At 43.5% G+C, this 16,894-nt stretch overlaps 1 protein-coding gene across 3 annotated transcripts in view; it reads left to right on the plus strand.

The window, feature by feature from the left end:
• Sulf1 (Extracellular sulfatase Sulf1) overlaps window positions 1-16,894 on the plus strand; it is a 78,194-nt gene that overhangs the window by 59,811 nt on the left and 1,489 nt on the right. Inside the window, exons 4-16 of one of the 3 annotated variants that reach the window (XM_072002725.1) lie at window positions 834-1,155; window positions 9,744-9,894; window positions 10,027-10,202; window positions 11,953-12,063; window positions 12,256-12,548; window positions 13,428-13,775; window positions 14,165-14,351; window positions 14,428-14,668; window positions 14,730-14,909; window positions 14,973-15,936; window positions 16,013-16,423; window positions 16,508-16,699; window positions 16,776-16,863. In XM_072002725.1, the coding sequence (XP_071858826.1) occupies window positions 834-1,155; window positions 9,744-9,894; window positions 10,027-10,202; window positions 11,953-12,063; window positions 12,256-12,548; window positions 13,428-13,775; window positions 14,165-14,351; window positions 14,428-14,668; window positions 14,730-14,909; window positions 14,973-15,936; window positions 16,013-16,423; window positions 16,508-16,699; window positions 16,776-16,863 (3,664 nt within the window). The remainder of the gene's footprint in view (window positions 1-833; window positions 1,156-9,743; window positions 9,895-10,026; window positions 10,203-11,952; window positions 12,064-12,255; window positions 12,549-13,427; window positions 13,776-14,164; window positions 14,352-14,427; window positions 14,669-14,729; window positions 14,910-14,972; window positions 15,937-16,012; window positions 16,424-16,507; window positions 16,700-16,775; window positions 16,864-16,894) is intronic. The other 2 variants (XM_072002726.1, XM_072002727.1) reach the window with 2 other exon arrangements.

The raw sequence follows: 16,894 nt of genomic DNA on the forward strand, positions 1-16,894 counted from the left end.
GTTAGGACAGCTTACAGACATCGAATGGCTGGTTATTCGACGTACAAATATTCTTTCCTTCCTGTTGTTTCTCCTTAGGTTCTTTCGAACGAAGGATAGAAGACGGTAAATAGAAAGTTAGAAATGCGAGAAAGTTACATTCTCTTAATCGATCGATCGAATGGCGGTTCCGTGGAGTAAGCCGTGCTTTTCGATTCGACTGCCGGCTGAAATAAAAGCAAAACATTAGGGAGGGTAATCGATCTGTTACATGAGTCAGTTCCTGCGACGAACCGAGCGTGTCCATAGCACATTAATTACTATTGCGATAGCCAGTGTTAGAGATCTTTCTTTCATTAAGCCCGCCTGAAACGAGCTCGCCACGCCTTGGTGTCATTATTCACTCGATAGCAACATTCTGATCCATACTTTTTCCCAAACGCACTCGATCTTCCAGTTTACGTGTCGCCAGTATATAAAGAACAATAATTAACTAATCTAGAATTCGTACGACAGTGAGAATTATGAATTATACAGTCACTTTAACCACCTAGGTAGAACTAGTTAACAACACACGTTCTTACTACACACAGCTCAACGTGTATCCGTGTGCATTCTGTCAAATACTCACCCATTCACCCATAACCCTATCGCTCAGGTCACTTGTCCTACGTACAAACAAACACACACACACACACGAATTCGCAGTTGCGACCCTAACCGCGCACTATTAATCACGAATCACAGGAAAACAGGATAGATTAATTCAAACCTACAATCAATTTATAGAAACAAGTTTCCTCCAACTATTCGCGATTTAATTTAATTCACGTTATCGCAAACACACGTTTCAGGTTACTTCGGCAAGTATCTGAACAAGTACAACGGGTCGTACATACCGCCAGGCTGGCGAGAATGGGGCGGTCTCATAATGAATTCACGGTACTACAACTACAGCGTGAACATGAACGGGAAGAAGATAAAGCACGGCTTCGAGTACAGCAAAGACTATTACCCGGACCTGATAGCGAACGACAGCGTGGCTTTTCTACGCCAGAGTAAACACAATTTCGCCCGGAAGCCGGTGATGTTGGTCGCGAGTTTCCCGGCGCCTCACGGTCCCGAGGATTCAGCGCCGCAGTTCTCGCACCTCTTCTTCAACGTCACTACACACCAGTAAGTACCGAGTAACTTTGTCATTTCTGTTTGCCTTCGTTATCGTGTCGGGCGAGATATATCTGGGTCAGTTCGTTAGCCCCGAATCAGAAATTTATTTGCCAATTACCAAAGATTCTGTCATTTCGAGCATCCGCTTTCAATTAACGTTTCACGTACGCTTGACGGATCACGAAAGGATTTGAGCTTGTTTTCCACGGAGATTCTCAGAGATCGCAATTTACCTTCTTTTCTCGAGCATCGGCCCAAGACTATTACGTTAAGCTGCAGAGATATACGATAACGATAATCCTTTTGACGCATTAAATCGCGTGGAGAAACGTGTAGGAGGCGATTTGCTATTTTCTGCATAGAGATCTCAACATCGGATTATAGGATAAGTTGGACTATTAACCTGACTGGTGTATACTCTTATGGAGAATCGATGGTTTTATGATATTTGATATCATGACGATTTATAGGATATATATATATCATCAGGAATGTAAGATTGTAACACTGGAAAACTATTTAAGACGAGACTAAGCTTATAAAATTGGTGTATCTTTCTTTACAGAAAATGATCTGTGTCACTTTACACTATACCATACTATAGTTGATTCTCTTGGTTCACGACGCAGTATAAAAAAGGGCTTGATTTATACTGTTCTCAAGTGTTTGACACTTTCTTTTTCTCGGTTAGAAAATCAAATGGCCTTGTCCAAGTACTTGAAGCTTCCCATTTTCTTACAAAGGAATCATCCACGATACACAGAACGGTCATTCTTTGTAAAGTCGCCTTCACAGACGTATTGGCTTGAAAGAACTTTCGAATCTATTTTATACCCTTAGATTTTTATACTTGATTTTACATTCTCTTAGAAAAATCACCAAAATACATTACATACAATATTTTCCCAAATACAGGATTATACACACAACAAAACACAATGTACAATACCTATACTCTATAAGGTAGAGCAATATCTAATGGCGTGAACAAACCAGTCCAAGCTGTTCTACCTCGATGATTACACTTCCAATTCCCCCGATGTGATGCGTTTCATTTTCATTCACCATGACGAACGGTAACATGCGAGCGTACCATAGACGTCGACGCCACCATACACGCGCTTCCTGACAACGAGAGCCGTTTCTACGAAGAACCCGTGCGCGTGCACGCGGGCGCCAGCCATCCAACGTCCGGTGTCAAAGTTTTCTCAAGCTGTTGGACATTCAGGCGTCGTTCTAACGAGGATATACACGGGACGGGGCGATATTCGTAACGGTCTGGCGCGACAACGAGAAGAAGAATCGTGGACGAAAACAAGAAACAACGGGGGCTGAATTCGCAAACGGACGTCGGTGAAGTCGGTGGATGATTTGACAGCGTGTAAAGAAGAGAGGAAAGAGAAAGAGATAGGAACCGAAGGCGAAAAAACGAGAGACACAGAGGTACTCTAGACTAGACAACCGGATAGATAACTGCAGCCACGATGTCATCGTCGCGTGATGGAGTACCCTAGACGGGGTGGTGCAGTGTGTGCGATGAAAAGCACTAAAAACGTGCACCCCTCTTGGTAGTCTCGTCTCGCCCCTCTGGACAACGCCCCGTTATTGTACCTCCACGATGCAGGTATTATATTCACTTCTCTGTTCCACGATGGAAAAAAACGTATCTTTTGTCTCTGTCCTCTGGCAGTTTCTCCATCTCCTTTTCATTCTCTTTCTCTCGTTTGGTTTCTCTTCTCGTTGGCCGGACACGAGCGCGTACCTGAACGACTTGTACACGCGATTCAGACGGCGACAAGGAGGAGAGAAACGCGTGACGTTTTCGCGAGGGGTCTTTTGTGAACGGGGGACTACAGATTGCCTCATTGTACGAAGTATTTTTGCCGGATCGCATTTCCCGTCGGGATCGATTTTAAAAAGAGATCTTCCTCCTATTTCATTCGACTCCACCATGGGATATCCTTCGCGTCGGTAAACCTCGTGGGTGAATACCGTTCCCATTTGTCGATCTTTTCTTTTCCATGGATCGCCCCCTGTCTGCAACTTTGTCTCCAAGATAGAATTCTTGCGGGGATTAGATCGACGCTATTACGAAGAAAATACTGGAAAAGCGTGGTTCTCGTTGCGTTTCCTACCCATTTTTTGTCTTCTTACACGCAGCGATTTACTTACCGCGATACGATCATTTCGTGTACTTAGATACCTCGTTTCTTTAGCACCCTCTAGGGAAAAGGAGCAACGACACCGTGTGAAGGTGCGATTCACTGCCGGATTTTCAGGCTGAATGCGTGCCGGCCCACAACAGCCAATACTACTTCAGGCTAGAATTACGCACAGTTTCGACTCTAAACGAGCGGATCGTCGTCTGATTGCACGGTGTTCGAGCAATTGAAGCGCCAAAAAGAACAAACGTTTGAATACTGCTGGTTGGTTCGTTGAAACGTGTGTAAACGTACGTACCCATTCACACGAACAATTGCCACAGATTGAAATGAAGCCTCATAAAGTCGCGTACCACGGGAGAATTCTATTCTTGCAACAGTACTGTTCGGCCAATACACTTGTTCCATTCTACAGGAAATTGGAATGGGATATTTAACTGATTATTTTCTTTTCTATACCTTGGAGGATCGGCGAATCGAAACGTAACGCTGTAAACTATAATTAAACGCGATCCATAGTGGCCTGCATCGTACCCGTTTAGAGAAGTTACGGGGGCGAAGCTGGTCGTTTAATTCCATAACCGGGATTTTAATTCCGCGCTCGTACATCACGCCATTCTCTTGTCGCGTCGTTCAAAAGCCAATCGAGTGAGAACGTGAGAGTGAGAGGGAGTGAAATTAATGCGTGCGCTGTAGCACGCGCAATTACGTGCTTTCACGACGCTTTTAACTCGCTGCCTTGCCCTTAAGCAGCCGTTAGCCGAGTGGTTTCACTCGACGAATTAATATTTTTTTCCCTTTTTACCCCCGCCGCTCGATCGAGAACGATTCGAGAGCGACAAGCAGCACGAAATCGGCTTTACGACTCCGGTAATATCTCGATCGAATTTCTTTCTTTTCTATGCCTCGAGCGATCCAAAGCGATGATTCATGGATCAAATTGTATCATTTAATCTTGCCATTTTTTACCTCGATTTTATGGTACATGGTAGAGCGACGCTTCTTTCTGCCCATTAGCTATTATCCTCCAAACCTTAATACAATGTGATTGTAATCTTTTTTATCGAATCTCTTTTTAATCGTTACGAATTAAGAGAATATCTAAGATATTCAAAATAACTCATAACTTGTATAAGTTTTTTACAACAGCGTATTTTATCGAATTTGAGTAATTGTTGGTAAAATATACGGATAAAATTCAGTTTCTCTCCCATTATCGTATGTAGTAATTAACATGTTTCCTATAACATGTAGATTTATTATTATTTACAACGTTCTCTATTTGTTTCTGCACCTGTACTACATCTGATCTACATGCTATACTTGCTTATTTACGTCTTCAATTACTTTTTCTTACGTCGAATAATCGGAATTTTTCTTAAGAATACCGACGCGTTAACAATACTGATCGCGGAGCTGATACGAACGACTCGTGACTTGATCGCGTCAGGTGGAATGGGAGAGTCGTGGTGCGTTTCGCGAACTGATCGGCCGCAATTTACTTTTACGAACTCCACGGAATTCTTATCTGTTTTATGCAACATCTGATAAGCGGTCGCCTTATTGGAACACCAGGAGACCGTATCGATCGAGGCTCGATTGAAATCGAGAGCAGTGCGGCTTTTCATCGGAAACTAGGGAAAAAGGTGAAACGTAATTTACTCGACGAGAAAACGAGCGTCTTCTATCGCACACCATCAAACAGAATCGAAAGGAAATCTTAGCACAATCTCTCGAGGATTTGATTAAATCAAGGAAGAGAGTCGAGAAATTGAAACTTAATGAATGCCACTAGAGTGCCATTGAGATTTAAAAATCAAAAAGACATATCGAGTGTTTTTATTGTCGTACTTAAACGCTTACTTTGAATAAATATTATAAGAACGACTTAGTCCATTAACAAAGACAACGTCAATGACCGGGAAGGAGGGAGCATGTTTAATCAGAACATCTATACATTCGGAGCGAATCAATCTTCCAAAGTTCTCCTCGTGCCAACGAGGTCAAGATAAACGAAACACGCCGCGTGACGTGTGCACTTTTCGAGCGGCCTAGCCTAACTAATGTAATCTAAATCCAGAGCTAACAAGAGCAAAGCGCCTTAGTCGACGTTGAAACGTTCTATGAAAAGGAAAGACACGTTAATTTCGAGATTTCAGTAGAAAGAGGCTTAACTAGTCTGACACTCGACTGAGTCACGTCGATGACCGATCGGAGACTAATCGAGGACCAAAAAAAAAAAAAAAGGGCTGGATATTTCGGTTAAGTTAACCAATTTACTTTGATCTAAATACGATATTTTCTCATTCTTTCGTTGCTACATTACAGGCTAATGGTATGTCTCGATATACAAGTTTAATTGTTCTGTGCAAAGTTGGAGATTCAATTTTAAGACGTTGAAGTTCGGTCTCAAGTAATCCTATATTCGACAATTTCTACGATCTTGAATACAGAGACGAGCTTCATCGATTCGAAGGGGACACGCGAACAGATCAACTGGTGGTTTTGTCTTCATTTCCACGTGCTCCATGACGTTCACCGTCAATTAATACGACCAATCTACTGTAATCTGGTCGCAGCATTCGTGTTAATGGCCCCGTGCCATTTTAGGGACAGTGGTAGACGCGTGGACACGGGCAGAACAGCGTTATCGCGCGTTTACGAGACACGTTTATATTTTGACAGCACCCTTTCACCGTAACTAATCCGTGGGCGCGGGAACAGAGTTTATCAGAGATTTAGCTTGTATTAAGTACGGCCGTGTCGCGGGGCAGCGACGTGGTTCGCCGCAGGGTCCGTTTTAATTCCAGCGAAACGCGCCCAGCCCTGTTAATATCACCACTGATCAGATAATCGAAATTTATCGTCCGAGTAATTAGCGGAAGGAATTTATGCCACCATTACCGTTAGGGAATACAGATCTCCGCCTGTTTTTAGGGAGGAAAAATTAATCGCCGTAAAATCGGATTCGAATTCGTTTCGGAGCCTACATTTTTCTGATTAGGGTAGTGCGATATTAACTAGTCATGGGTTAAAGACTTATCTGGGGAGACATACAGATCCGAGAAATTTATTTCATGTAATTATTAGGTTGATGTATATGAAATGTTTGAACTAATACCATTAAATTTTGCCATTTAGTCAATTATCAATCATGATAATTAAATATACGAACTTGGATATGTACAGTTGAAGTTTCATTTGGAAAGGAGCTCAACAATTCAATCCACAAGTCGGTAGTAGATGGAAACAGCGATGATCAATTAACAAGACAAATTTCAGCTCGTTAGTATAGAACTACTGTACATTTTTCCTCCATTTAGTCGTCATTCTCCTCCTCTGAAAAATCGCGGTCACGATCGATCGACTGTTGGCGCATCGCTGTCACGATTTCCACCGACTTTCAGATTTGCGTAGATCGCGCGACCACGAGACCCAATGGCGTTGGAATTGATCAACGAGGCGCGGGTAAATATGTGGCGACGTAGCGTACGCGTATCGGCTTGATCGCAAGCGGACAGACACGAAAGAAGAGGTTGCTTGACTGCGTCGAGTTTCTTTACTCGAGAAATAAACAAGAAAACCGAAGAATTGAACGGACAGAGATAGATAGGTTCGATTCGATGGCGTCTTAGATCGTTAATAGTGCACCAACGTGAAATATGTCGATCGAAACGTTTGCTGGTCGAACGAGCACAGCTCGGTTATTTGTACGAGTCAATTCGAGACGTGTGCATTCGCAACGTCTCGACAATCGATCCCTTGTGATCGGGCGCGTGCTTCGTTACTCGTCCAGAGTTCTTTCCACCAGTCACCGGTCGAAAAGAATAAAAGAGAAAGCGAGCTCTTCAATGGAGACTATTACCAACGAACACTTATTTTTCTTCCGTGTACGTGGCCTCCTTTTGCTACTCCTTACGACACTCCAAGTTGCTTGACAGCCATTTCGAGTGCCTCAAATATCGATTACCTCCGATACGCCCGATATCCTTGCCAACGTCCACTTTGAACGCGAATGTCTTTGTAACCTTGCCCCTCGATATCGTCCATTATAAGAGGAGAAATACTTTATGGAGTATTAAAGCGGTATACATTTAAGCCCTCGTAAATTGTTAGCACAAGCCTTGGTAATATCTGAAATATTGAACGTTCATAATTCCGTGATTGGAATGCCGAATAAAAGATGGAATAAAAAGTCTACTTAGTATTCCTGAAGAGTTATGTGTCTGGAAGAACGATGAAAAGAAGTATCGATATTGATTCTGGAAGTGAAACGCGCAATGAATCGAACACGTTTAGTAACGGAACGAAGCGACTTAAACTCCATTGTGGCATATGCAAACAACGAGACGTCGCGTCTATTCAATGGTTCAGACAGTGAAAGTGATGATCCGCGAAACATCGGATACTATTTGGCGTCTGTACGATATCAACTTTCCCCATTATTCGCTCCTCTTCAAAGAAAAGCAGCTTTCTCGAGCGTGGACGTTGCAACTTCGAACCTAATGAAGCGTTGATTAAGTGCATACAGAACCAGGTCGGCGCAAACACGAAACGAATGTATATTTAAATTGTTCCATCAAAGGCGCTGGAAAATGTAATTCAAGAATTCAAGAAATCGCAAACTTGAAAATTCGAAATCTCGAGAATTCGAAAGTTCCAGATCTCGGGAATTAAAGATTTCAGAAATTCGAAGATTGGAAATTTCAAAAATTCAAGAATTTAACAACCGTTCCACGCGACACCAGTTGCAGCACCATCAAACCGGCTAACCGACTGGATCGCAAAGGGAGTAAAAGCACGCGAGAAGGAACCGCGCGGTGCTGAGATCGCGCGAAGAAATCGATTGTCCTCGGTTAGGCGCTCTATAATTACCCAGGGAAGGCAGTCGATTAGCGTTCCAGCGCGTGCAGCGACGGTTCGCTTTCCAAATGGTGCGCGCGCGAGGGATGCACGCATGGAGACAAAACACGCGCGCGGATTTCAGGGATAGCGTGTGCGCGAGCGAGACGAGAGCGGGAAGGTGGTGCGGGGGCACGTGTCTGGGTGCAAATATAATCGTCGAGTGTCTCGCGGGGAAGTTAAGTGGCCGTGGCGAGCCGGTGCACGCAGAATAGGCTGCAATTAAGGAGCCCAGACGAAATATACATGGACGGTAGACTGTAGAGGGGATTGGAAGGGAGGGGAATGTTCTGTACCAGGACGGACGACGATATTCTTCGTTCGGGAGCCACCGTCAGATTGCGAGCTTTATTTTAAATTTGCATAAAGACTCGGCCTTCTCTTTACTTCTCTGCACCGCAGCAACGTTTGTGCAAACGAAAAGGCAATCCGCGGAAATTAACGCAAACCACGTTCTTCTTTCTTCAAACTCCAGCCAGTCTTAGATTCATCTACCTCGCTTCGAGCTTCGAGTACACTCTTTCCCTTCAGAAATCGTAGATTCGTTGTTTGGAGAAATCTCCTCCGGTTTCCCGTTCATTTTCTTAGATTTCGTTGAAAAGGGGGCGTTTCTATTCGGATTTATCGCTGCAGTCGTTGGATTCTCGTTGGAACGTTGATTGAACGAGAACAGAGGGTACATTGTTATTGCGATGATCGCGTTAGGTGGTGTTCCTCTCGCTCGTTTTTCGCGAAAATCCAGCACGGTCTCGCTTGAAGCGAAACGAGATTCCACGGGATCCGCGTCATAGGTACCGGACAGATATTGAGCACGCGAAACGCTCGTTTTCATGCATCGTCGACACGCATCGCCGTCTCTCTTCCCCGGACAAGGTCTCAATTTCATTTCACGGGAATTAATTTGGAATTAGGGAGAGTAGCCGTGGAATTCGATTAAACGTTCTGCCTTTTAATATCTCGAGAATGGACGTTTAACAATCTATAATAAGTACGCGCAGCTAGATAGAAAAGTTACAACGCGTCGAATACTCTTGCTACCCTTCTGGGCTATCATAGCTCTCTATGAAATTCCGAACAACTGGCCTGTAAACCTGTTCTCGCGTCTCGTACGATGGTCCATTGGGTAAGACAAAGAGATCCAGCACGTTCGAGCCGAGCATTTCTGAAGGACGTGGAGGAAGGTGAAGGGCCAATTACCCATAATTTCGTGTCTCGCGTAATTGGTGGAGAGCTAGATGGAAAGAGGAAGAGAAAGGAGGAGAGGATACGGCGTCTCGAGGGTCCATCGCGTTTCACCTACTCGTTGCATCGAACTCTCGTTCGATACTCGAGATTAATTCAATTTCCCCTGGCCAGTTCGGATTCTGCATGCTAACGTGCTCGAATCCTAGTTACAGAAGCCTCGAGCCACTTAATCGGCTAACCAGAGTATTCGTCGAGGGCTCTGTTCGAAGCCAAACGAGTAGCTTAAGCGGCGAAAGTCCTTTGACGAGTCCTGTTTCACTATACCCAATAAGATCTTTTTCGTTTCAGCACGCCGGCTTACGACTACGCGCCGAATCCTGACAAGCAATGGATCCTGCAGGTGACGCAGAAAATGCAGCCGATTCACAAACAGTTTACGGATCTTCTGATGACCAAAAGGCTACAAACGTTGCAGAGCGTGGACGATGCGGTGGACAGGGTACGGTGATTCATTCGTTTAGAAACGTTTCTGCAGACACGTATTAATTGAAGCTCTTGCCACGGTCGCGTCAGGAGAACCACTCGTTTCGCCGGAACGCTCGTTTATTTTTGTGCGTCCGCTTGTTAACAGATTTACCAAGAACTGAAAGACCTGGGGGAGCTGGACAACACGTACATCATCTACACGTCCGACCATGGTTACCATTTGGGACAGTTTGGCCTGATCAAAGGAAAGAGCTTCCCGTTCGAGTTCGACGTCAGGGTACCGTTCTTGATCAGAGGACCTGGAATTGAACCTGGCACCATGTAAGCACCGCACGTTGTACGATTATTTTGATTCCACGTAGGCCGAGCTACGTGTCCACTTCTCCGACTCGTCGTGCCGGGAAGTGTATCTTCGTAGGTAGTTATAAGTAGGGCAAATAAACGAGTCATCATGAGTCGGTTGAGCGCGCGAAGAGGAGGCGTGAAGTTGTAAATCACGCAAGTTAGATGGAGACCAGTGGCTACATTTGGATAAATTGATTCGCCAGTAGAGAAAGATTTACAGTTGTAACTGGTCGTAGAATCGTTTAGGCATTCTGAACTTTACTTTCGCCATTCCATTCTATCTTGCGTTGCTTGGTATCTCTCTTCCATAATCGGTCATTGTCTTGCAACAATGTTGCACGTGGTTAATCGGTAGTTACCGTCAGGATGGTAGCGTTGCCCCGTAAATTGATGTGCGAATGGGCTAAAGCACAAAAGCACACGCGATAATTTCGGTCGACGTGCCTGGCCATTGCCGTATGTTGTATTCGTGTTGTTACATTCCTGGCAAAACGGTGCATTTACGCGTCGAACGTACGATCGCGTTCGTGCCCTTAAATCCACGCGTCGTGTCGAGATTACGCTCGCGATAAATAGAGCGTATTAGTACGCGTATAAGTGATCGTTGTCTGATCGTCTTCTGGAATTACGGCTGCGCGCAGTAACTTCGGAAACGATAAATTATCGGGGCAAACTCGGCGCGGAGAGTAAAAGACAGTCCGCTAACCGACGAGACAGCTCACCGTTTTCGAGTTGCCAGACTACCGTGTGAACGCGAACCCTCGGCCATTCGCGTATAAATTGAAGCAGAACCGTGTCTGTTATAAACATCGTCGTTAGGTTAATACCACGGCACGGCGTGGGGCAAGTTTGCTTCCGCGTGCAATCCCTTCTAGATTTAATAAACGGCGCCTGGTTTCTGCCACAAGGCGGAGCAATACCACGGTTCGTTTGAAAAACGCGATGTGTTGCGGAAAAGAATATTGTTCTCTTTCGAATGAAAGTTTTCACGAAGCGATGGAAACGTTCAATTCTTTCACGGTGCAGCACGAGAGAAACTCGGGCAAATCGTCAAATATAACTATTATAATTTATCATCTTAACTGCAAACATTGGCTACAAAAGTTAAAAACACGTACATATTTTTGTATTTGTTCGGAATATATTTGTATATAATTGTAATATATATATAGTTGTAATATATATATTCGTATCCTTTGTTCGGAATTCTTCGTCGCTTTATTACGTCGCCATAGGGTTGATATTGGCTTCGTCCTCGCGATACTCAAATGTCAGGGGTGAAATTGTTTAGCTCGATAGAGTAAATATTATGACTGATAAATCGCGCTTCTCGGGGCTATTGTCGCAGTTTTTATCAACTGCTTGCTCGTGAATCATTACGACTGACCTCTATTGGTATCTAGTAATCTACGACAATTTCTGAATAATCTTGTTGAAATGGAAATACATTTAGATTAAAAATTGAAGATTTAAAATACAATAGTAGGAGTAAGAAGGTGAATTGTTATTATTAACTTCGCTTTATGTTTCCCTAAGCCCTATAAACGTTCGAAATTGAACAATACCGAAAAATCAAAGATCTATAACGCGATAAAACGAGATGAAAGGAATAGAATTCGAAGGACGAAATATCAGAATATTCGCAACGACTTTACCGAACCGGTATTTACCCCGAGGGTTGAGCTGCAATATTGAATTACTATAAAGCATCTATATAACGTTGCAGAGTAGACGACATAGTTTTGAACATCGACTTGGCGCCGACGTTCCTGGACATAGCCGGCGTCGAGACGCCCCCGCAGATGGACGGTCGTTCTTTTAAGAAACTCTTTCAGAAGTGAGTATATCGCCAATTTTTTCACCATACACACATATATATCGTGAACTAAATTCCACGTTGAAAGAAAATTACCTACTCGTGGGTTAAATAAGACGAAGAAAGATAAAACAAGACAAAACTATCAAGCAAGAGAATCGAGATCTTCGGATCGTAAAAACCTGATTTTTCAAGAAGAATCGCATGTTGCAGTAAACATGGAAGAAGATCGAAGTTTAAGTGGCCGGATACGTTTCTGATCGAATCTTCCGGACGTCGTGAAACTCCGGAATCGATCGCAGAATCGAAAGCACGGGAAGCCAGGAGGCAGAACCAAACGTTGGCGAAACAGCACGCGAACGCCACGCCGGAAGAGGAAGATGACAACGTTGCCGATCTAGACGCGGAACACGAGTTGGAGCATCGATTCTTGGAGAACGATACAGGCAGTGATCAAGACATTTCCGAGGATGACGATTTTGAGGACTCGATCATCGACGAATCAAGTAAGATATTTGCCACGTTTTATTGCGGATTATCAAATCGTAATTCTTGCTCTTTATGTAGCCTTTCCCTATTTGGGACGCGGTTTCCCCTGCAGGAAGGCGTAACACTTCACGCTGACCTTTTCGCGGCAATAAAATTGCTCTCCGCTTTGGAGAGCTGCAATCTCGCATTATGATCCGATCTTTCAATGAATAAATTACGCGAAGCCGGAGATTTACACAGAGCCGACAACGGAATTAAGCAAAGCGTAATCGTTTCGGTTAGATTAAATTGAAAAATTCGAACAAAGATAGAAGATCCGTAAAGCCGAAAAAAAAGCTGTTATCTTGTTTATTTGTATTCTGCGCGCTCTTTGATCGGCCTAATTAAGTCATCGACAGAGGCAATTACTTAAGCGATTAAGATCGATATTCTTTAAGGCTGTATCGGTTTCAGATTTTCTTAGAAGCGTAAAGTTTTAATTAGTTTCGGCAGACGCTGTATCTTGCGATACGGAAAAAACATCGAAGAAACTTCTTCTTCGGCTAGGTCCAGGAATTCGACGTAATTGAAACTCGCGGTTAAGTCGAACGAATTCTTATTCAACCGGTTTGGATAATCACGTTGAAAAGGGGCTCGAATCCCTCTGGGGTCGGACGTAAGTCTTGTTGAAGTTTCGCTAGTCGGGATTTACGCAATGATCAAAGTTTAATCCCTTTTTATTGGTCCGCACACCCGGTTCTTTCATAAAATCTCCTCTCGTCGCTCTCCTTCGCTATGGAATGGGATTTCCAGTTGTAACTACGAAGGACGGACCCCGAGAAGTGAATATTCTCAAGGAACACGATCGCAAGAAAATAGCGGCGAATAACCGTAAAATGATGATCTCCGCCTTTCAGACTCTGATCCACACCTGGATAATAGGGTTCATCCTGTTCACTCATCCTTCTCGTCGAAGCACGAACGATTGGCCATCGAATGCTCGCGACCGGAAGTCCAGACGAATTGTATTCCAGGTCAAAAGTGGCGCTGCGAGAGGGAAGGTCACCGATGGAGGAGACACAAGTGCAAATACGCCGCCCCTTCGCCAAGGATGTCGAAGAAATGCGCCTGTTTCACGCCAAATGGAGTCGTTTATACCAGATTGGAGTCGAATGATTACATCGATGGGCATCGATATGGCTTTGGCAGAGACAGAAGACCCACAGATGTGTATACGGACGTGGCCAGATATTTTGCTAGACGAGGTACCTTACGAGAGCTAGCCATTTCATTTAATTTATTTAGTAACATTCTCGAGATTAAAAATATTTCAATAATGTTGAGTGTTTTAATATCATGAAATATCGCATTTATCACGATATGGGATATGCGAATCACTCAGGAAAGAAATTGATCCACATAATTTTCTAAAAATTTCTTAATGTTAGTAGAGCAGATGCGTGTTTAAGTATTGAGAAATTAAAAAGTATTTTCTACATTCTTATGCTTTTCCAGTAAAGATAAAAATCGATTGGTTTTTTGTCCCGTGCCATAAAAAATCATTTTAGTTGATTAAAAGATCAATAAGGGGATAGGATGCAGAGATTAATAATTCTTAGTAAGGAAGGAGATCATCGTTCACGATTTTTTTCAGGCAAACGAGACGTGTCAGATATGGACAGCGAAGATGTTAGCCAAGATACGGACGGGAACGATGATGACTATAATGATGGTGACCGGGACCGACGAGCCATCGACGAGGAGGACGACGAGGACTTCTTCCAGGAACTGAACAGCCTCGCGAACGATGTTAAGAGGGAATACGTAAACTTGATCTTCAGGTACGAAAGTTTAGAAAGTCGCTGATGACTCGTTCGATAAGACACGAACGTTTCATCGTAATGAATGTGCTCCTAGGGACAGGTTTGATAACCGAACGTCGGAAGACGAGTCTCTCGAGTTCGATAATTTAAATGAATCTGAATACTCGATCAATGACTTCGATCCTAGTTTGGATAAAGTAGTGAAAGGACGGCTGAACATTGAAGACGTGGTAAAGAGACACAGGAGGGTACGGAGGAGTGTTGCGAAGAAGGACACCGTTGAACATGTGACGAAGATCATGGAGAGTATCGAAGAAGAACTGGATGATTTAAAGGTATATATTTCTAATATAACAAATTTACGTACGAACGTACGATCTTCATTCTCATATTTAGGCGACCCAAGCACGGCAGTCAGAATCAAAAAGAACGTTTCCACCGAAATGTTCGGTTCTTCCACAAGGGGGCGTGAACTGCTCAGAAACCGTGTACCAAGATCCCAACGAATGGCGAATTTCGAGGCGAGAAATTGAACAACAGATCAGAGAAATGAGGTTGCAGTTGGAAACTTTAAAAGTGAGCGTCGAAGATACGTGTTTTATTTCATACGAAGAATGTATAACGTGGTATTCGTTCCAGGATATTCGTCGTCACTTGATGACCAAGCGACCTCAAGTTATGCGAGACCCAGAGGATGGGTCAAAGAGCACAGAAGAAGCACACAAATCGCACCATCACCCTTCGAAGAACCACGTGAATCGCCATCACAAGAAACACGATCACACTACTACGCTTAATCCTACTGCATCAACCATTCGTTCCATCGTGAAACACAACCAAGTAGCGGAAGACAGAACTGAATTTACAGATACTACGGAGAAGTCTAGATTTAACGTTACAGTCACAGAAAGTACCGATATCGATACGACCACCACGACCGAACCAACATCCACCACGTTATCAACGACTTCCAAACAAAAAAAGGCGCCTCGTCGTCAAAAGATGAAGGAAGTCGTCGGTAACAGGACGGAAGTGGAGGATGATAAACCACAAAGGCGCAGGAAGTTTCACCATCATCGAAAGAACAATACTCTGTTCACAAACAGCGTGCATGATGAGACTCCAATAGTGAATGTTAGTGAAACAATGGAGACGACTGTGACTACGCAAAGCACGACACCGAATCAGAGGCATCAGAAGTATCATCAAACCAAGTATGCAACCGTTCCTACCACGACGGTGAAAGAAACCACGATTCGAAAGGAGACTTCTAGCAATATAGGAGCCACGAATGACTTTACCAAAGAAACTACGACAGGAACAAACGGCCAAACGGTGCTATCAACAGGATCAGAGACAGGGTCTACTCTCGGTGAATCGACAGAGCCACAAAGAACGACTCCGGTGTTTTCCAGGACGAGTACCGAAGCTCGTTCGAGAACGTTCCCGTCTACGACTGTGACTACGACGCCCATGACCACACCAGTTACGGCGTCTTCGACCAGAAGGTTTCCAAAGGTGCAGAAAAATAGAACGACCAATCTTGGACCCTCTAGGATCGATGTTACTATTTTGGAATCTCCTGATAGAAGGAACAGGCAAGGTTAGTAATTGTGCATACAGTGACTCACGAAAGTATTTGAACACAGGTTTGATTGAACTTATTCTTTTTATACTAGATATAATAGATATAGCAAATAGTAATCGTCGACTACCACCGATGTTGAACAGTCCTCTAGAAGCTCGTCACAAGTGTTACTGCGAACCTGATTCTTACTCGAAAAAAGATGAGAAAGAAATTGCTCGAGAGGAAAGAAGAAGGTTGAAGGAAGAACGTTTGAAGAAGAAGGAAAGGAAATTGAGAAAGAAGGCCAAACTCGAGAAGGAATGTTTAACGGAGAAGATGAACTGCTTCGAACACGATAACGATCATTGGCGCACAGCTCCGTTATGGAGCGCGGGACCATTCTGTTTTTGTATGAATGCTAATAATAATACGTATTCATGCATTCGTACCATTAACGCGACACACAACTTCCTTTATTGCGAGTTTACTACTGGCTTGGTCACTTATTATAACCTCAGGATCGGTGAGTACAGCATTTACACGTGTAAACTCAGTTTTCTAAGGAAAATTGGTTTCAATTATTGGCTCTTGGTTCTTTTTCGTTTAGATCCATTCGAACAGTGGAACAGGCTTTCGTCTTTAACATCTTCAGAACGTTCCTATCTTCACGATCAACTGGAACATTTGAAGGGCTGTAAAGGAACAAGGGATTGTACGGTTGGAAGCGCGAGGGAAGCGTTGCCACAACTGCAGCAACATCAGAGATTCATTTCAAAGAGAAAATACGCAAATTCCTTTGGTATGTTTGATTGATAATAGATAAAATAGAAATTTTAGAAATTTATCTACTAATTTTTTGATATTTATTTTTATAGAAGATATGTTTATACCATCAACGTTACAAATTATTCGAGAAAGCGAACTCAGTAGCCCGCCGAATAAGAGACGAAAAAAGTTGCAAACGTAAATATTTTTTTAATCGAAAATTTGGCTT

The sequence above is a fragment of the Bombus fervidus genome, chromosome 4 (assembly GCF_041682495.2).
Source record: "Bombus fervidus isolate BK054 chromosome 4, iyBomFerv1, whole genome shotgun sequence".
Taxonomy (NCBI): Eukaryota; Metazoa; Arthropoda; class Insecta; order Hymenoptera; family Apidae; genus Bombus; species Bombus fervidus.